Genomic DNA, 21,535 nt, shown 5'->3' with positions numbered 1-21,535 from the left:
CCCAGATAAAGATGACCCAAACCCCACCCTAGAAACTAAAAGTAATCCTAAGGACATCATGCGATTAGCATTTATTTAGTCCACTTCAGTATCTGACCAGCTATAATGACACAGCTGCTTGTTAAACTTGATAAGTCAGCACTAATATGCTTAAATGTAGGCAAAACAGGTATCACCACTCACATGAAAGTAACGAAAATACAAAAATAGTACTATTTTTCATGTGTGTATGACGGCAGTATTCACCACAATATATTTAATATTGAATTACAAGCATGGAAAAGCTCTGGAAAAGACATCAACTATTACACTTTAATTGTTTTAAAGGTATTATTTTAGTGTCATGTTTCATAGGAAAACTATACTTCTCTATTATTCATCTGACATTTAAAGCTTTTTTATATTATTTCCTAGGAATATAAAGACTTAAATCACAAAAGACAAGTTTTAAAAGGACTTTATTAAATCTGACAACTGATTAACTGGACTTTGTGCAATTAATAAGAAAATCTCATAACGGAGCAACAAAGGACAGTTCACTGATAGCACTTTTTTTTTTATTTCTGCAGTTTTTCATATCTTCAGTTCTGCAAATACAACATTTGAGTAAGACATTACTCTTTGTAGTTTACACCCACACTTCATGAGATTACTGCAGTGTGGAAAATGTCACATTGCTTCTCCTGGTGGAAGGGCCACAGAAATGACTGGGACACACAAAATTAGTCCTGCCAATACAGTTTCTTAGCTGGAAACGTTTGCGTAGGACTGACTGGGTGTCTCACTGTTCTATACCTTTTTCACTTACTATTTCAATTGATATACAAATATAGTAGAGACTTTTATACACACAATCAGATTCATTATTGTGGGATCCAATTTTAAAAAGTTAATACTGAGAAAACAGTGAACTTTGTGGAGATCTCTTCTGATGCTCTGCAGAGGAGCTCATAGGTCACGACTTGCATATTGGGTTTTAAACTTACTCTTCAGACATATAAAAATGATTTAGATACTTTCTCTGTTGTAAATTCAAATATGTCCTTTAGTTTTGAAGAGTGTACTATAAGCTTTACCATCAGGCTCAGCAAGAGATCTGTTATGATTGACTTGATGCTTATATTCCTAATAGGACAAGTCACTAAAAGTATTCTTCTTGTTTCCTAGAGAAATTTCATCAAATTCTTCTTGAAATGCAGGATGGGACAGGAGTTTACTGGGATTATATTAATGTATTTACTAATCAATATTAGTTTATTCTCTAAGTCTTCTTTCCAGATGCATCCAACTTATCTTGCAGGATTCATTTTCTCATGAATCGACTATAACAAACATGCTGAAAAGTACAGTATAAATTGGTTTGGTTTGGTTTGAAATCCCTTCCTCATGGATGTTAACTGGCATTCCCAGGTTCAATGCACTCAGTCAGTAACTTGCTCAGTCTGAGTCTTCTTTGTTTTTCCAGAGGGGACGCTTCTGCTACTTCCACTCCTGTTCTTGCTGGAAGAGACATCTCCAAATGACTCTTGAGTCTTTCACTTGGATTTAAGTAAGTTTTCCCATTCAACACTGGACTCACTATTTTTAGGAATTGCTGGAAAGATTGACTGCATCTTACTTTGGAATTCTTTCATCTATAAAAGAGATTTAAAAATAAAATCAGTTAACTGCTACTAGGGAACAAATAAAGTAGCACCATGAACCCCAGGCTTATCCCACAAAACAATCTGTGTGAGGTAAAGAATAAATAAAAAGCTTTTAAAATAATAGAAAACTAGGATTTTCCCTCTGATTATGTTAGTTCAATTAACAAAGTGAGAAAAAGCATTACAGGACCCACAACAATCACCCCTTCTAATGCACCACACTAGGGTGCCTGATTTGGAGTGCTTACCTGAATGATCCACTGCTGTTACATGAATTATTATACACACACACACTTAAAATATTTTTGTTTGGAGGAAATTCACCTCCATGGAATGTGACCCTATTTTGACTGCAGTGCCTTTTTCTACAGTTGTAATGGATGAAAGGTCCAGTAGTCTGTTCAAGGATTTTAAAACAAGGGCTAAAGAAAAATGCTGTTCAGTTCTGATACCTTAGGTTTATCCCACCATGTGGATAAAGGTGACAAAACAAAGTCTCATTCAAATGTATATAAGAGTAGGAAAGAAAACAAGATTCATAACAATATATGGGACGAAGCTTTTCTTTCACTGCTGTTAAAATGCTGTGGAAGAGGAAGTATTTCCATATTATATAGATATAGACAGATATATTATATTTATAATTTATATTTATGCTAAGAACTTTATCACCAATATGTGATTCAACAGTCCTGGAATGCCAGAACCAAACATTCATTTAAATAAAAATCACTTCTATCAGAATATTTAGACTTAGTGAGCTTCTTTCTTCCAGGAGTTTTACATGTATTTTTACATATAATATATTTTTAAAGGATAGGCATGGAAAAACCAGATCAGTGAAAATCTTGTTACACAAACAACAGGATGTACAGGGGAAGTTTTGGACTGCTATTTTTAGGAAGCTCTATGACAGAATCTATGACATTCACACAGAGAAGACAGGATGTGGTATTCAAGCACTGGATGTAATGACCTCTTGAAGAGCAACTGCAGTCTCAGGCAGTATGTCCCACAGAGAGGTTCCAGGAAATCTAGATATTCCAAACAGCCACATAGGCATCTACTCTCATATGCCTACATTTTGTGTGTTATAGGTCATCAGTATTTATACAAATACCTCTGGGCTGTTTTCTCTTCAAGTCCTTCTATGTATGAATAATTCTGACAAAGAATTTGTACTTCTTTACAGACATGGTACCAGAATGCAATTATTCAAGTTACAGCTAATACAAAGAATGAAACCATTTACAAAGGAATTACCAGTCCTTTAGTAAGACAGTAGCTAACTATGATGGATGAAACCATTTCAGAATCCAAGTTTTTGTGTAATAATGCCTGGGTACTGCTAATCAAATAAAAATATATGTTATATAAAGCAGGAGGAAAATTCAGAGCCAAATTATCCTTTTTGCTTTTTCCTGATTTTGTTCCTAAGTAAAATAAATTCACTCTCTTTTTTTATAATTCAATCTGATCAGATAGTTGTTTTGATTAATTATTCCTTCTTGGTTTTTCAAAATCTTGGCCATCACCCACAACTGCTCCTAAAACTAACATTTTTGCTTCTCATTTAAAACTGAGAAGCTCTCATAAACAGCTAATGTTTCCAAAAATAATAAACACCAGTATCAGAGCTGACGTAGAGGAACAGCCCAAATTACATTAAACAATTGCTGCCAATTCAATACAAGTATTTACAGTAGGAAATGTTTTAGGAGCTTTGGCTTAGCTGTTTTTTCCAGTCCTATGTAATTAAGTTATCCCAGCTCGCGGATGGGCGGAAAGCATTCAATTTACTTAACATTTTTTGTTCCTAAAGAGTGATTCAACTCTTCTACTCTTTCATCTCACTCTAAGTATTATCTGGGTGTTTGGAACACAGGAATAGTCAAATACTAACCTGCTGTAAAATACTGTAGCTCTGTTGCTATAACCAAAGATAAAATATTCAGCATCAGCCAATGATCTGGTGCAATGTGGATTTTCTGGCTGCTTCTAAACTCAGACTTAAATTTCTCTTAGTGATAAATTTAAATGATGCAGTAATAAGCTCTAGAAGACACCTTTGTTACCCCACTGAAGATGCACAAAACCAAAGGGAAACTAAAAGCAATTGTAAAAAGCCTCCAAAAAGAAGATGATGGATGGAGCAACTCAGAAATTGCAGTGATTCCACTCTGACAACTACCTCATAATTATTAACATGCCAAATCCTAACTCTTGAATGCAAAACACAGTCTTGTCTGGGAAATAAAACACTACAACTCAGTTCTGAAAGAAAAAAAGGTATTTATTTAGAAAGTACTGAAACACTGCTAGCAGCTGCATATTTAAGAATATTAGATAGATTCCTGTCCCCTCAGAACATTAATTTATGTTCTGCAGGTAAAAGCAACTAATTTCCTGGAAAAGCAATTTTTTCCTTAACATGTGGATCAGATCTGAAATATTCAGTGTCTTTCTTTTGCTTTTAAGACTCCCTGAGAAATTTCCTCAGCCTGGTCTTCTCAGACTTTGGTGCTTATTTGTAAAACCACTTTGAAAGTGATGCTAGACTCAGTGTTTCATTTGCCACTTCCTCTCCCACCTGCCCTTTTCCACAGGCCTGCTCTGCACAAAAATAGTTTTGCATTGCAATTCACAACTTTGACCATGCTTATGTTTTCCACAGATTTTCTTTCTTTGTGATTCCTGGACATTGATCTATTTCAATAAATCGTAATGCCAGGCTGATCACTACTGTGCATTGTATCCTCAGTGTAAGACTTTAGCCTGTCAGCTCTTTCTCAGTGTAACAATTCAGGTTGTCAGCTCTTTAAGAAGGACATTATTTGCAGTGACTGGCGTGGGCCTCATTAATACATTACTTCACAGTACGTCTAAAATGGAGCCAATTTCTTCCTTGTACAAAGGTCACAGCTACTAACTCTTACTAGAGGTTTTCATTTCTATAGCCCTTAAAAAATACTGTACCTGATTACTTCTCTCCACAATAGTCTTTGAGTTCTCACCAGTAAGACATTAAGCAACTTAATTAGTACCAGTCACAGACTCCTATTTACCCCTCTCATCTCAGTCAGAAAGTGCAGTCCAGTTTTTCATTAGGGCTTTGATCTGGACCTCTAAGGAACCTTCCCTTTTCTTTCCTGTTCCACTAATAACATCAGCTTCTGAGTTTCTTCCTTCATTTACACATTTATGCTTGATGCTGTCCCAAATGCACTTCCAAATCCCAGTCACTGTCTTCCCTGAACTCAGCATTCCTCTAAAACTCACTTATCTTAAACCATGGAGAAAGCTTTCAAAGAGAACTATTCTCTGATGTCACAAACTGGTGGATACCCACATATATAACCATGAAAATCACATCCCTAAGTTCCTGTCCCTTCTCTCCCACTAACAATGTGTGCCTGCTTACAAACTATTCTAATACCCCATTTTAGGCTGTAACTTCTTAATGGACAAACTTTATGATCTTAGAGGTCTTTTCCAGTCTAAATGACTCCGACTCTTTCAGTCAGACACAGAATTCAGTCTTCTGGGCCTTGACTGATCAAACTCTATTTAATATATTTTTATAATTAGGACTAAATTTGGCCTCCAAAGTACCTCACACTGCCTTCCAGGTTGTTCTTGCTTGCTTTTAGTTGACACTGTCATACTAGGCCCATTGCAACTTCAAAGTATCCATGCACTGAAAGTAAAATTTGTCCACTAAACATTTAAGTTAGTCCTTCAACAAACTGGGTTTACCAGTGTCCAGTCCTCTGGCAGTGTGGTGAGCTTCTTCTGAAGATGATTTATCAGCTTTATGTTCTATTAATACTGAACACTTGAGGTGTGAGAACTGGGACCTTGTCTTTACTTGCTTTAACTCTTGGGACAACAAACACACTTCTAGATGAGGGAAATGCTGCAATTAGGAATCTCTGTCTTGCCCTGCCTTTTCTTTTCCGCAGATGTGCAACATGAGAGGTCTCTTCTCCTCTCTCCTCCCTTCCCGGAAATCTCCTCCTCTGTTTCCTCCAGATTCTACAATACTCACATCAGTGGTCTCAAATCAGAAGGCTTTAATTTAATTACAAGAGCTAATGTGCTACGTACTAAGCACTGGAATATTTAGCATAACCCACTGCAGTGGCTGTCTCTTTATTATTGTAAGCCCCACTGGCACTGGGGTACTCAGTTCAACTGTGATAATGTCTTCAATTAATAGTGCAGTAAACCAAGCACTAAAAGCTGAATGTATTTTACCTCTTCCTGCTGCCTTCAGTAGTATAGGCCACTCTCAACTGCTGCTCCTGAACCTAGTGGTATATGAACAATTTGTAACACATTTCTTAACATTCCAGCATGCTCCATTCCTGCAGGCAACTCTCTGAAGTGAATTTCACTCAAGTGAATTTTATTTTTTTGTCACAGATATTACAGAGCTTTACGATGTTTTTTCTTACCAGATAAATTACAGTAACTGTTCTACCTCTGTCAGGCTTCTTTCTAAAAGGGTATCATCTACCTTACTGCATTAAATAATCTGTAATAGCTACAGATCACTGTTATTTTCTTATCTTAACCTAATGATCCTGCCTCAGATGGCAAAAAATATGGGGACCTAAAAGCATCTTCCATTTAATAATCTCTTTTTAATGTACATCGTTGACAGAATGTCACACAAAAATTGGGATAGCACTATTACTGAGAGCACTTACATGGCCGTTCATATTAAAATGAATGGAAGAGGGGCTAAGAGAGTCTATTTGATTCCTAGAATGAAAGTTTCACGAAGAAATGTTCTCTTTAATGTCTGACATTCATAATAGGACAATGCAGATTCCAGGAATTATTGGTTTCCTATTTTAGTACTCGTATTAGTAAGAACTGCTTGTATTAGCTTCCAAGTGAAATTAGGTTAGATGCCCTGAACTGGAATATCAAGGGGCAGCAGAACGCAGTATGTTCATGCCCTCAGTTCTCCTCAGCCACCATCCATTTCACAAGGCATGAAGATAAGGCAGGCAGCCCTGGATTTAAAATCTTCAGGGAGGATTGCTCTTGCCACCTTTTCCCAAATCTTAAAATGACTGCTGTTGCCCTTGTTAGCAAATGATTACCAAGGGCCACATACAGAAATAGCCAGTTATTTGTAGAAAATGACAAGTGCTGAGCCCTTGCAGGACTGGAGGAGCAGAGCAGCCAGCCTGGCAGCTCAAGGTGATTGTCCTTCTCTCAGTGTAAAATGGGGCACTCACTGAGGGTCACTCTGTGCCAGCTCTGAAATAACATGGAAAACAGAGCTCTGGTTCACATTCGTACATCTTGCACTTCACTGGAAAAAGCATCATGAACATCTGGATTATGCAGAACTACAAGTCTATGAAAATGGCCCTGAGAGTGTCAATCCTGGCAGTAAACAACCTAATATTTTCTATGTACTCTCATAGTACCCTGTTCAGCACCCTATTTGCTAATTTCAGCACTTCAGGCATACACAGAGAAAAGCAGCAGCAGAATTGTGTTAAACCATCTAGAGATGTCAGGAGTTCATACTGGCCCTGTCTCATGGAAGCTTACACACGTGCCTAACTTTGTGCAGTGTCGAGCACCCTCTGTGAAATCAGAGGGCTATTTACAGTGCCCAAAATTAAACAAACACATAAATACATTTTCCCACAAATTTATCTCTATAAATCCCATGTAAGCAGATAAAATATGTCCTGTGCTTTTTAAAAGAAAAACAACATGAAAATAACCTAAGTGAACTTTACAGGGAGAGGGGGAGAGGACCATCAGTGTTTAGAGCGAAGCTGCCACAATTCCCAAACAATTTTAAGTCTGTAATTGCCTCCCACAACTACTCCATATTCTGCCTTGAATTACTGGTGAACTACAGAGAGCTGTCAAGTCACAGGGGTCAGGCTGCCTCTTTTCCAATTACTGGGTCACGTGAAGAGATAAAACACATGAAATACTTTCCTCACGTTGCTTTTCCATGAGTGCAGAAGACATGTTGCTCATTCATAAATCGCAAGGGAGCTGATCTACATCACAAACATGTTTTACTAGCCTCACTTTGGCTAATAAAAAGCCTAAAGAAAGTAAAACTGTTCTGAGTTAAGGCTAGATTATTTTGAATTTAAGGAAAAAAAAAGGACGTGGTTAGCTAATTATGTTCAATTTTTTTATTCACAGAGACAGTAATTTTGTAGACTGGATTCCGAAAAAAAAGTAATTTCCTTAAGTTCAGAAATACAGGAGTGTTCTTTTCATTTTTATACATTCCTATGTTGATATTCTGAAATAAATGTGAAAGACTTAGATTTTTGTAGTATATAGTATCTTAAAGTAAAGGATTTTTTACCATGCAGAAAAATGGAGTGTGGATATCACAGAAGAATGTGCCATTTATTTCTGCAGAATCTTACTTTCAAATCTGGGTGCCTGGAAAGGACATCCACATGATTAGTCTATTATGATGTATTAGTCATTGCCCCTTACTCACCCTGGGCAATTTGAAAAATTAGTCTTGAAATAATTTTAAATTTAAAGTAGTTAAATATCCACATTTATAAAGCTAGCTGGTTAATGGACCCAAAATCTCAGGATGAGTGCCCCAACCCTATAAACGCTTCTGTGCTGTAATCTGGATTTCTGAATTAAATTCAAAAATACGGATTGTCTGCTGAGCAACTTGAATAATTTTTTTTTTCCTCGGTGTGCCCAGGAATTATATTATAATTATAATTATAATATCATTATAATTATATACCATCCACAAGTGAGATTAGATATACCATCCAAAAGTGAGTTTCAAGGCAGGGGAAAGGGCCAGCAAAAACCCAAAACTCTTCGGTGAGGTTTCAGCTTCATCACCTTGACAGGGGCTGAATTCCATTCAGAAGCTCAGAGCCAGCGTGACAGCAGAGGCAGGCAGGGACAGCCAGATGCCCCCGGGCAAGCAGAGCAGTTGGGCACTCGCAGCAAGCATGCACCGGCACGGCAAGCATGGCCACGCACCACACTTAACACAGGATGATGCCATGGGAACAAGATGTAGCACAAGTAACTCACACCCGTCAGAGAAGCCTGGATTCAGATTCTACCTGTACATGCACAGTCTGCAGCTACACGTGGCCAAGACAGGATCAACCCACTCACACATGTAGGGTGACACAAAGGCATTTCAGACTACAGGCTTCCCAATGGGCTGGTGGCAGCCAACAGCTGTGAGTCTCTCCCAGGACACAACAGCGAAACTCCTCAAGACAGCTACAGTTGCAGCCTTTCCATTTCTTGAAATACTCTCTTACAGCTGGCCCTATTCATAAAGCAGACTGTAGCAGCTTTCCAGTACAAAAATTATGATCTTAATCCTTGAATAAGCATTCTGCCATATCAAGTAAACAGTGAAGCTCATTGGTTTCATTTTTTTTCCTTCTTGAATAAAGTACTAGCAGTACATACGTGTGGAGTCAAGTCCTCTCCAAACCAATTAGGCAATATAAGCAGCAGAGAAAAATGTAGTACAAAGAGGAGGAGGAAGTGCTAACTTGTACTAGTACTCCACCTTCTTTCTAAGAGCTTGAGTTCAAATTAGCACTGAGGAAATAAAAGAGCATTAAAAAAATGGCAGATTTGATTTATATAGAAATATGTGATCATGAAATAGCAAGGAAAAGGTAAGTTTCTATTATGCTATCAGATACAAGCACGATAAAGAATAGAAATTTCATAAATAATATTTTTGTGAGGATTGAATACAACAATAATTAAAAACTAATAACAAAATATTTAGGAATTACTCTAGGATGACTCTATTTTAGGAGATATGGTGCTTTTATAGCAATATTTACTCATTTGTGAAATAGAGTAAAAATTTCAGCCACTGCAATATACCTACACTGGGATTTATAAATCTTAGTACAATTTACAAATGCCATATTTGAAGACTATGTCTCCATGCTCTCATCTTCTGTTTTAAATTAATCTATCCTTAAAGCCAATACTACTTTGTATTTATACTGTGCCTACAACTATACCGTCAAAAAATATAACAAATATCTCTCAACATAAGCAGGGGGATGTTATTTTTATGCTTAAAATGGTGATTCAGAGGTTAGATTTTTTAATGGAGAAAAGCAGTTTACTTAGGAAATGTTCTTACCATCAAAGCCACAATAAGCATATATTCTCTGCATTGCTTTTAATTGTTTTAGATGTCTCTTTATGGCCATGCAATTGTTGTAGACTCTTAATATTTTAAAGGTTAAGATCAATGAAAAACAGGATATTTAATTAGAGGACACCATAAAAGTGATAAACTAATATTTTATAAGTCTATTAGTCACAAATTGCTAAGCAATTCTTCTAACTATTTTCCCAGCTTTCCACAGAATAGCAACCATCAGAATCTCACAAGCCTACATATGAATCATCCCGACCCTTTTCCTATGGGACAGAGAATGCTTTTATTTTTGAGGAAATGAAACCTAATTTATTGAGGACATGAAGAACAAGAAGGCTTTTAAAGCATAATTTATCTTGTTTGTTAATTGTTGTACACTTCAGTCTACAAAGGCTGAGGGCATTGTTCTGCTTTTAAAAGAAGGTTCATAATGGCTGGCAGCTTAAAAAAAAGAAAGAAAAAGGAACATCAGACATAAATAGGTATGTTTTAGTATCTGCTAAGTACTCTATAGCTGGTAGTTTAAATTAAAAGAAAGGTTTATAACTCCAAAGTTAACTTCTAAAAAATTCTAGAAAACTTATAGAAAATTGTCACCTGCTGTAGGTGACCCTGCCTTGGCAGGGGGATTGGACTACATAATCTGTAGTGATCCCTTCCAACCCTAGTTATTCTGTGATTCTATAGCACTAAAATTTTCCTCAGTTTGGTTTGGATGTTGCAAGCTCAAAACCAGTAAGGTAATGCAATGGAATATAATACCATGATGTGGAAGTTGTTAAATAGCAAATAAACTTGTTGAAAACAATGGTGCCATTTTAACACGGCACATGTCTTTCCACATTGTAAGGTGCCTCAGAAAGGAAGGCTGCAGGTACTTCTGGATGAATCCCAGATTCAGATGGGAGTGCTCTTTGGAAGCCAATCTCCCAGTTGTCCATGCTCCCTGGGCATGAGTCTCTGTAATTACTGCACAGTCTCAAAATGCATGACCAGCAGTTTCTTAGGGTGACACAAATCTGAAGAAGCATTCTAGCAGTGCACATAACAGAGTCCAACTGCCAACAGGCATTCAAGGCATGGGGCAAGGCCAGTGTCAGTCCAAATTTTGAAAATTCCTAGAATAGTTGTAGATATCAGGTCCTCAGCTTGCTGATGTTTCACTGCCCCAGTGCTGCTGGTCGATGATATTCACTAATATAGAAAGAGTTTCTATGCTCAGAGACAATCAAAGGTGGTACAAATTTAAATATTTTCCCGAGCAATTGCAGGAACCAAGTTAAAAAAGTCTGATTATCACTGACACCTGTTGCCTTCTGCTGAGAAGGCAGGCGACCTGGTTTCAAGACACAGCACGGCAACCCGGCCTCGCCCGGGTCACTCAGGCCACTGACATGCACAGACACCAATGTGGTGGATGGTCAAATGGTGTTTATTACCTTATCTCGTGAGGTTAATAGTCAAGGGATCTTACTACGTCAAAGGGGGACGGTGGGTCCGGCTAGAGTTAGTAAGGAGTGGAAAACTACTGGAGTTAGGAGGGGCTACCTGTCTCAGGGGTGGTTGACTACTTATCGCAAGATGAAGGGGGAAGGGTCTTGCTTTCCATCACATCCCGAAATCTTCTGTTCGCCTGTCCCTATCTACCACATCACCTGATTATTTTCTGCAAGAATTACAATATAAAAGTATATAAGCACCATCTCTTAGGTTCTAAAGAAAGATTTCTTTTATGCTACTGAAAAATATAACTTAAACCATTATCAAACTAGGTCCTCATTGAACCATCACTTCTTCAGTTCATAATAAGAGCTGAGTGGGATTTAGTAGCGTTTATTACTTATCAGCCTGTCACCAGATTACAACAGCAGCAACCGCAATCAGGGAATGTTAACAACCTAACCAGACACAGCGCAAAATCTTTTATATTCCTTACCAAGACATAAAGATCAGTTACTTACTCTCACCCCTGAGTTTTGATGCTGGCATAAAAGCAGTAGCCTGTAAAGCTATAGGGAACCATCTTTAACAATAAAGCCATTTAAGAGCTGGAAGCAGGCATTGTCACAGCACTGTTTTAAGAACTAAAGAACCACAAAGATTAAATAAAAATCTAGAATCACCAAATCTGGTGCATCACCTCAGTGCCTGGAAGGAATCTTAACAACAACTTGCTTCTAGGGCAAAACACAGGCTGTCTCAGAAGGTGTGAGGATGAGGCATCCTGAACTGTGGCTTCAGTTTCCTTCCACGACACAAACTGCTGTGCAATCACACCACTAACACAGATTAATTACAACTCATCACGGAAATATCACTCCACTTTGCTCTTGTCGTTTCATCTCTGACTTTGGAAGCGATGACAAGATAATTTAAACAGCCACAAAGCTTAGGGTAATACATACTTTATCAATGGCTCTCTGTCCATCAATAATTCACGCTCACAGGAAATACGTATCCCACCGTGAGAAGAATTTGGCAGCGATGGCCAGTGAAGCCGCTCTGCTGGGGCAGCACGGTTCGGCAGTGAAGCACGGCTTGCCTAAAGCCCGGCTGGCTGCGGGACACAGCCGCAGTCCCTGGATCAGGGATGAGCCGGGACCTCGGCGCGGCCGCTGCAGTTCCGGCCAGCGCCACCGGGTGTCGCTGCGGGGCAGCGGCGGCGCCCCGGCCGCGCCCGGCGCCGGGGGAGCCGCCGGGAACGGGGCAGGAACGCAAACCCGAGGGCAGGAAAACAAACCCCAGAACCCAGCCGGGACTGGGTGGCAGCAGCGCCCGCCTGGCTCAGTTCTGCACTCCAGGTGTGCGGGAGAGGCTCGCCATCGCTTCCTGCCGGGCCGGGCCGCTCACAAAGCATTCCCGGCCGTGGCACAAGGATCAGGGCTGCCCAGTGACTCCGACTGCACATCCCACTGCCTTCAGGGCGGGGTGCGGCTGCCGTGGGCAGCGCTCAAAGCACCAAAAGCACCGAGCACACCTTGCACTGCACTGCTCCAACCTCAGTGAGCAGCTCTGCTCTTCTTCTCCAACCCAGCCAGCCCTGCCCCAGTGTGCTGCGGGCCAGCCAGGACGGGAACTGCCCCACGGCCTCCCTGGCCACGCCAGTCCCACGTCAAGATCTGCTGGCTCTTTTACTCCTTTTGGTGTGGCTTCTGCCAACCCACCATATCTCGTTTTCCATTGAGGCCTCTCGTACTTTACTCTTTCAGATTACTCGAGACATTAAACAATTCAGTCTTACTTGGAACTCTCCTTCAAACAATCCAAGTGAAAGTCAAGTCCTTTATTCACCAAGATCCCACCTAGAGAGTCACAGGGAGTGAGCTGGCAAAGGATTTGAGAGAGTGATGGAACGGAGGTGCTCCTACATGCAAATGAAGCATCCTTTTTGTTTGCTAAATGAAACACCTGCACTGCTTACAATCAGAATTTTACTATCCTTCACAATTAATACTGAGAAACAATAGTAGTACCATCTTTCTCCTTTATATATGCTTTGCTGAATATATAAATAATTGCCACGTAAGGCAAAGGTATTCATTCCTAGTCCTAAAGAGGATGCAAACAGCTCTCCCAAACTTGTATCTGCAGGGGACTCTTTAAGTCATGGCTCATTACTAGGCGCAAACAAAAATGCTCACATGAAATTTAGTGCTTGCACTCAACACTGTGAAATACTGGAACATTATCAATTTACTGTACATTATCAATCAATACTGAACATTATCAATTGCTGTAGCTGCTATCCTGGGAAGTACAAATGCTTCCCGAGCCTCTTTGCCTTGACATGACATGTCAAGGACCACCATTCTCATACACAGAATGGGGACAGTCTTCTGTCCCCTTGCCGCTTCTAGAAAGCAAGCTGGCTTCCTTTCAGTTTTTCTTACATCCTCTGTGCCCTAATGCAAAAAATAGAACTTGGACAAATAACTGTATTGCTCTAAAATCAGGATTCAGGGGGGTAGCCTTCAGTTCGATAAGCAAAGTTAGCAGCTACTATTTTAGTCTCTAAATTAGAACACTGTCTCTTTTGTGAGGTATCTGAAACATCTGTGCAAATAAACAGAAAGGAGGACAAAACTGTTCCTCCCCCTAAACTGTCTCCTCCCACAGCATGCCATTTTTTTCAGATATAAGAACACATTCCCTGTTTGCACACATTCTGGTTAGTCATTCTACAGGTGGTGAATGAAGGTGTAATTGTTAGGCTGAAGTAGTATAGAGATGCCATCCCAAGATGCATTACCCAAGGAAAAATTTGAGGGGATCATACTTGCTACTCACACTGTGCACGCCCAGAGCCTTCCAGATGGCAAAACTCAGCAAACCAACTCCGCACCATGCGTAGAGTGAGCCCCACCCTAGGGCTCGTAAGGCCAGTGATGAACCACTCTCTGGTAGTGCAGCTGTGGCAGTAATCCCCTAGAACCAAAGGTAAAAAGTTTATAACAAAGTGAACAATAATTGGAAAAAAAAAAACAAAGAAAGTTGGTGATTTAGATTTTTTCCTGACCTGTCAGTTGCACCAGTGTGGCCACAGAAAATCTTATGGCTGTCAACATACCTCAAGAGCCAAGAAAGGGGCTGGATGAAGTGCCTTCCTACCAGGAACAGATTTCATAGTTGCTAGTGCCACCTGGGGATGACTTTCATTGCCCAGAAATACCAGAGTCAGTTGCTCCATGGGCACAAGAATCCAACAATCAGTTACATCACCAGTCAAAATACAAAACTGAATCTAAACCAGTCACAAGCCTTTAGGCCAGTGAACATAATCACTGCATGTCATTGATTTTGGTACCTTTTCAAGGGGGGCAACTGATAGCCTATAGGTCTTTATCTGCACTTCTGGAACCTGCAAGAACACAAGCAGCTTTCATCTGGACATGGAAAGGATATTGCAGTGACCCAGGGACCAATTTAAGAGGGCTACAACTCTGAAGAAGCTCTGGAAACTATTAGGGAAAATTCTGTAAAAGCAAACAACGCTGAACCCATTCCCCTGCAGAGTTCACCAAGCAACAACACTGAAAATGCTGTGTGGTTTCCACACTTCTCATTTTTATCAGAAAACACCTACAAGAGTAGGTGGTTTTAAGATACTGCTGCCATAGAAGTTTGCCATGAGACGTGTCCTGAAAACACAAGTACCTTGAAAATGCTATCACTTGGAAAAGCCACCTCAGGCCAAGAATGTAGCCTTGGCTATGATGGGGTCCCAACCATAAGGAAGCCTCTCTGTCACAGCACATAAATGGACATTGCAGCTTCCAGGCGTGCCAGGCACCTGCTGGGTGGCATCAATTCATGTGCACCTCACACTCCCTGCCAGCCAGCCATTCTCAGCTCACAATGCCCATAGTACTGCACCTATTTGGTACACCAAAACTTCACTGCAGCCACAGCAGCAGTGACACAGACAGAATTCTCTTGTTCACAGTGGCAACTGCCATTCAGAGGATTTTTTTCCCCTCTGAAAGATCACTGTTCAGTTGTTCACATGCAAACACAGATTTCAGATGCTAATTGTTAAAGACTGGCATTTATAGTCCTTACACAACTCAACAGTTCTACTTAACTGGGTATCTTGGAAAAAAAAACAACTAAGTATTGCTTGGGAGTAACATAAATGAGATTGCACATACAATTACAAAAAAAATATTTCATTTATAATCTAAAATATTGAAAAGCAAAATTAACTTGTGGAAGGATCAAAAATACTTTTCTCCAAAACATGCCAAATAACTGGTGGTTTTTTTTTTTTCTCATCACTAAATGTGGGGGAAAAATATTTTGTATTCTTGCTTTAAAAAAGCTTTAAATTTTTAACTTCTTTTGAAATGCTTTCTTCTTTGACACAATTAAACATACTTAATGTCTATCACTATGGTCAGTCAAAAAGCACCGGGAGTTTTTCTCCTCTTGGCTTTGTATTTATTGAAATGTTAAAACGATCCTTAGACAGTCCTCAGCGTTGACACTCTCCCTTGGGATTCAGCTGTAGGCACAGGTACCCAAGGACAAATATGCACTTGGAAAGGGCACAAGCAAAACATATCTTGACCCTTATTATTCCGATTTGGACATCCCGAAGTGGAAGCTGTTAACGAAAACAATATTCTGTAAGCAAATACACACAAACAGCAAAGATCTCTAGTCACGCTATAGTATCAGGTCCTATTATCTCCTTACCACAGATAATGAACTATTATAACTCCTTCAGTAGAGACTGCTCTGAGTATTGAAATGCTGATTACTTTTGACATTTTTCCTGCTTCCATGGTCTAACCATATATAACAACACTGAAAAAAAATGGCCCCATTTGGAAGATGGGAAATGAATGGACAAAAATATCCTCTACACAGAATCTTTAAATAGGAGTCATTATCTGTGAAAATTGCTGGAAAAAACCCAACCAACTACTATTTAAATGCTTGACTGTCCCAGAAAAATAGTGGTAAGTGGAAACAACTGATCTGGTTTTACTGACTGCAGTCAAACAGGGTTCAGTCACAGGCTGATTCTTCAGGGTACTTAAGTTGATAGATAAGGGTTTCTGTAAACAGGACAGCTGGTTAAATGATTATCAGATATGGTGCTCAGAGTATCAAGAAAGCTGATTAATGAAATGCTAAAAAATTTAAAAGGACAATGGTAGCACAGAAGAAAAAGGTGACACCAACAAAAAAATTTTTAAGAGAATTGAATTTATTCACTAACCTGCTATTCTATGTTCAAATTCTTTTCTCATCACTAATCTTATGTATTTTTGAAAAAAAACCATTCTTTAATTTAAAAGATGAGCTTTTAAACAATATCGAGTCATTCCAGAATTAACGGATTTTTTTCCAAATATATGCTGCTTTTTTCATTTAGTTGGTTTTTGTTATTTTGTTTTCTTCTGGAAGATATAAACAGGAAGTGGGAGAAGGAAAAAAATCATTGCTTTTTCATTCAGACACAGGCCTTGATTGTGTAACTGCCCCTTTGTGTGCAGAGCGTGTCTAAAAGGAAGCAACGCCTAAAATAAAGTGTGTTCAACTGCTTTGCTTGATTGTTTCAGTGTGTTCGCTCTTTTGTGTGACCTAATCCATTGTGAAATTAAACACCTGGATAAATGCTGGTAAAACTGGACACTTCTCAGAAGGAAGCTGCTGCAGCTGAGCATTTAAGTTTAACAAAAAAATCCCATCAATTAACCAGGATCATATCACCAACCCAAGAGCAGATGTATTGGTGGCTTCACTGGAACAGGAATAAAATGCCAGAAACTGAGGGCTGGTAGAATTAATTCTTTCAACACCAGTGCTGGCTGATGTTGGCTTAACGTACCTGTCAAAATATGTTAAGGCCTCGCCTTAACATGGACAAAAATAATATTTAGGCATTAAACATCTAAAAAAGGTGAAATCTTCTATAGTTATTATTATACATGATGTATTATTAAGAGCTACTTGGAGTAAGTAAGAATGCTAATGCAAAACATCATTGGTACCTTGGAGAGCTTCTATAGAGAGTTAAGCCATTCTCAAAGTCTAGGCTTTCCTTTTTTAAACTGCTCACTGGCAAGTACCTTAACAAAAAAGTATCTTTCTACATTCTGGAGTATTGAAGTCGAGGGACCCATGAAATCAGATTTTTGCTAGCAAACTCTTGTAATTCTTTTTCACAAATAGCAGCAGATACAGTTTTCAGCAAAGATCGAAATTATATATATCACTTGAAGACATTTCTAGCATATATATTCTCAGATGTCAATGCAATGTCACTCTTGATAAATTTCACACTGATAATAGACAGACACAGCTCAGACACCCAGGAATAGATGCAAGCTGGAAAAAATGCAGTGCTCAAGAGAAAGGAAGTTAAAAAAAAAGATAGTAAAAAAGGAGACAATTTCCTTATTGCAATGTATTTCCACAGCTTGTGAAATAACTTCTCATAAAGTTTTCTATTTTGTCTATTTCAAAAAAGAAACTCGCGCTTATTGTTTCTGTAAAAGCAACGGATGAGTTATGACACATCAGCCTACAGAGGAAAGCAGGAAAGCAAATGAAGGATCTCATGCTCTTTGACCAGAAAGGGAGATTATGAGTGATCAGAAATGAAGGATCTGATATGAAGTACAATAGAAGAATTTTTTTTCTCTTGATATGCATTGAATTAACTTGATATGTTATTGAATCATCATAAAAAAAATTGATCAGTTCTTAATTCCCTAAGAACATCTGTAACACATGTTGCATTTTAAGAGCTTGGTGACGATGAGACTGATCAATTTTAAGGGCCTATTTTTTACATTTTTGGCAATCACAAAGCATTAGTGAGGAAAAAAACATCCTTCAATTAAACATGCTTTGTTTCAAACTAATACACCAACACGGTATAGCTGCTAGTTCTGCTTTGCAGTTTTTTTCTTCATAATGCAGAAGTGGATACAGTTAGTAATTGCATGAGCTCAGATTCATTCTGGCCATGAGGTTTCACAGTCCCATAGTACTCATTCTCATCCTTCCCTTTACACAGTGGGATGGGAGTGGAGAGCTTTAATTTTGACTAAATGATCCCACTTACATATTCCACAGACCTTTTACCTCCTCATTCCCATCCTTACTGCAGTCACCTAGCTTCGAGAATAACTGCAGCACTATGAGACTGGATCCCTGAGGTGATGCAGGCTCATGTCTACAGCGTGCTCACATCACAGAATTAAAAGAGATCAGTAACTATATTTCACTCACTAGAAGTATGATTCCAGCAAACAGTGTAAGCATTATGTATGTCAGCTAATCTCAAGTACTAAAGTACTTAGCAGAGCCAACTCTGAATCGATTTTTAAATTAATCCTACACCTGTACTGAATTCAATTAAATCTAGTGCCCTTATCATCAACTCTGCCAAGTTCCACGTATATCATCATGTCAATAAAACATTCGATGTATTCTTATTTCCTGTGTATCACTATTGGAAAATGGCTTAAAAGAACAAACCTTACTGAACCAGTCTGGGTTCTTCTTTTTTGTCATTGCAAGTGTAGTGCCAAAACCTGCTATCATTCCTGCTGTAGCAACAGTACCTAGAAAAATTCCACCTGCCAAGAAAAGTTGAAGAAATAAAAATCAAGACTTTGCTACTTAAGGGGAAGAAAAAAAACCAACCTACCTATTTAGAAAAAAAAAATCTGAAAATATCTGTTAGCACATGCTAAAGGGAAAGACCCAGTTGTCCACATTTTTTATGCTAACTCAGTATGACAAAACAGCAAACCAAAGAGTTAGTTCTATGAAACAGGGCATTTTGAAAATAATGGCATGTGTATGTATTTTCAAGCCACACACAAAAATTCAAATCCCAGGATGCCTTTTTTGTAGTACTTTGACATTCCACAGCCAGCCAACTAAAATCATCTTGTTCTATGGGTGACATCTCACCCTCCCCTAAATGGGAAATGGTTTTGTTGCACCACTTGTGATTTCAAATGGCAACCACCAGTTCCTCTGAAGACCATTACATAAGGAACACTTGTTCTTCAGCTTTATGTTTTAATGCTCTATTAAAAAAAAAAATAAAAACAATTTAATTCTTTTCATTAAAAAAGAAAGCAAATTACACCAGCAAAAGCTATCCCAAGGAAGGAAGCATCCCTTGCTTTTCAGTCCTTTCAGTGTTTCCAAAGTCACTTGAGGTACCTTGATCCTTTCTAGCTCTTGCACCAAAGGCACATGCAGCCATACCTGCCCACTTTTAAGAAAAAGGCTTGTTATTAAGACTTCCTGCACTGTAGAAACAAACCTGATTCATATTAAAATTTTAAAATTCAGGGGATTCCATGTTCTTCCTTTGCAGGTATTGATACCCATCCTGTTTTCCCTTTCCTAACACCAGTTAGGTAATTTTAAAAAGGTCTGAATAGGAAGTAAGCAAAAATACAGTTAAGTTAGGTCTCACTTTTTAAAAAGTTATTGATCTGATTACTGCGATGAGAAAGTTTCCTGTACTCGTGTCAGCAAAGTCTGTAAGGTACCTCCTCTGCCCGGGAGCACAAAGATTTTGCACCTTGGCCGAATTATGTAGTCCACTAAGTTTTACGTTTCCAGGTCTGGTAACCAACATTTCCGCAGTTCCAGACACAATAATTGGCGGCGATACGTCCATCCTCTGGACGAGGCTGCCCGGGACGTCCCGGCCGGCGGCGCTGGGACAGGGCCGCATGAGCCCCGGCTTCCGCTCCGCCGCAGGACGCGGGGAGACAGAGCAGACATCGGGAGCAGCCCGGACTTAGGGATAAAAATTACAGTATTATAAAAATATAAAGCCTCACAGCGCCGCCAGCCTGCCGTGCGCCCGCTGCCCTGCAGTTGTGTGCGGCTGCGGAGACTCTGGCTCTGCCCTGGCCGCGGTTCTCTCGGCTCGGATGCAGCCCGGGACGCCGGCTCCTTCCCTTAGGGAATCCGCAGCGCTGCCTGGAGCCCGCAGGAGACGCCTTTTCCCGAGGGCTCCTGCCCCCTCGGGCCCAGCAGTGCCGAGCGCGGACCCGCTCAGGGCTGAGCTCCCTCGCGGGCAGGAGGCGGCTCCGCTCCGCGCCCGTCCCGCCCGGCTGCCGCGCCGGGCCCGCTGCCCCGGGGGACGGCGGCTGAAGGGTGACCGGCGCCGCTGCTGCCAAAGGCGAGGGGAAAGGCGGCCGGCGCTGCAGGGGCTTCTTTACTGTGTCCAGAAGCCTCAGCGAGGCCATTCCCAAACGTCTCACTTCTCCCCAGGGACGGGAGAGAGGGACGAGACCTGGGGCTACGGCAAGGGGAGCACGGCTGGGGACGGGCTTAGGCCTGCCGCACACGCTGCCGCTCGTCCCTGACCCGTCAGGGGGAGGAGAGGAGAGGAAGGCTATCTGCACCTTTGATTAAGAAGAGCTTGTCCTGGGATGCCGCAGAGCTCCCAGCCCCCCGGGGCAGGGACAGCCCGCGCCCGGGGTCCAGCGGCGCTGCGGCCACAGCCCCGTCAGGGGCGGCCACAGCCCCGCCAGGGACGGCCCCGCCGGCAGCCGCCCCCATGGCCCGCGCACGGAGGAGGAGGCGGCGGCGGCTGCAACCCGGAAGGAAAGGGAGCTGGGCTGGGACACGCAGCCGCCTTCCCTCCTCCTTCCCCTTCGCGGCCGCGCAGCCAGGCGGGATCCAGCGGCATCACGGGCGCGGGCGGAGCTGCCGCCCCCTTAGGATGGTCCTCCCCGCCTTGGGGCGCGTTCGGCGTCCCGAGAGTTCAAATCGCGGAGGGGAAAATCGGAAAAAGTTGTCAAAGCCTCTTTTAAATCGAGTCTTTTTTTAGCAGACTCATAAGGGTTTTGGTTTGGAGGTTTTTTTAATGCCCTTGGGACAGATCGCGTAGTGGGCTTTAGCAAATAAAACTGGAAGACACTCTTTAATTCCCAGGAATTTTAGTAAGCTGTATCTTGATGAAGAGTGTTGCTTTAAAGTACATGTTTTCGTTCCAAATTGTCATTCTTTCAAGTTATGTAAATAGTTTTTCACGCTACAAGAACATACAAGTGGGGTTTTTTCATCTCTGCATCACCCTAATTCTCAACTGCTGATGATTATGAATGGATGTGATACCTAATTTCATCATTTTATCAGTGTACTAACTTAAGATTCAGTATGGACAGGTAAAGTGTATTTTTAGTTGTAACAATCAGTACTTCAACAGCAA

The 21,535-nt window shown here is 40.5% G+C and overlaps 1 protein-coding gene across 3 annotated transcripts; it reads right to left on the bottom strand.

Moving 5' to 3' along the window:
• Positions 1-441: 441 nt before the first annotated feature.
• Positions 442-20,985, bottom strand: TMEM242 (transmembrane protein 242). Of its 3 annotated transcripts, none has more exons than XM_053974582.1 (4): positions 20,157-20,382; positions 18,826-18,926; positions 14,119-14,256; positions 442-1,634 (listed from the first exon to the last, which is right to left on the bottom strand). In XM_053974582.1, the coding sequence occupies exons 2-4, from the start codon at positions 18,889-18,891 to the stop codon at positions 1,536-1,538; spliced, it is 303 nt and encodes a 100-aa protein (XP_053830557.1). In that variant the 5' UTR covers positions 18,892-18,926; positions 20,157-20,382; the 3' UTR covers positions 442-1,535. The 3 variants fall into 3 exon arrangements, with proteins under 3 accessions (XP_053830557.1, XP_053830555.1, XP_053830556.1); XM_053974580.1 differs by lacking the exon at positions 20,157-20,382 and adding an exon at positions 20,727-20,972 and having other exon boundaries at positions 1,552-1,634; positions 14,108-14,256; XM_053974581.1 differs by lacking the exons at positions 442-1,634; positions 14,119-14,256; positions 20,157-20,382 and adding exons at positions 15,561-15,934; positions 20,727-20,985.
• Positions 20,986-21,535: the final 550 nt, after the last annotated feature.

Source organism: Vidua macroura, chromosome 3 (genome assembly GCF_024509145.1).
Source record: "Vidua macroura isolate BioBank_ID:100142 chromosome 3, ASM2450914v1, whole genome shotgun sequence".
In the NCBI taxonomy this organism is placed as follows: domain Eukaryota; kingdom Metazoa; phylum Chordata; class Aves; order Passeriformes; family Viduidae; genus Vidua; species Vidua macroura.
The sequence above is the reverse complement of the archived record's forward strand: the minus strand, read 5'-3'. Positions and strand labels throughout refer to the sequence as shown.

Coding starts and splice junctions, on each gene's coding strand:
- TMEM242 (XM_053974580.1), bottom strand. CDS start 20,883: ATGGGGGCGGCTGCCGGCGGGGCCGTCCCTGGCGGGGCTGTGGCCGCC. Junction 18,927..20,726: donor CAAGCTCTTCTTAATCAAAG/GTGCAGATAGCC, acceptor TTTTCTTGGCAG/GTGGAATTTTTCTAGGTACT. Junction 14,257..18,825: donor ACCCAGACTGGTTCAGTAAG/GTTTGTTCTTTT, acceptor CTTTGGTTCTAG/GGGATTACTGCCACAGCTGC.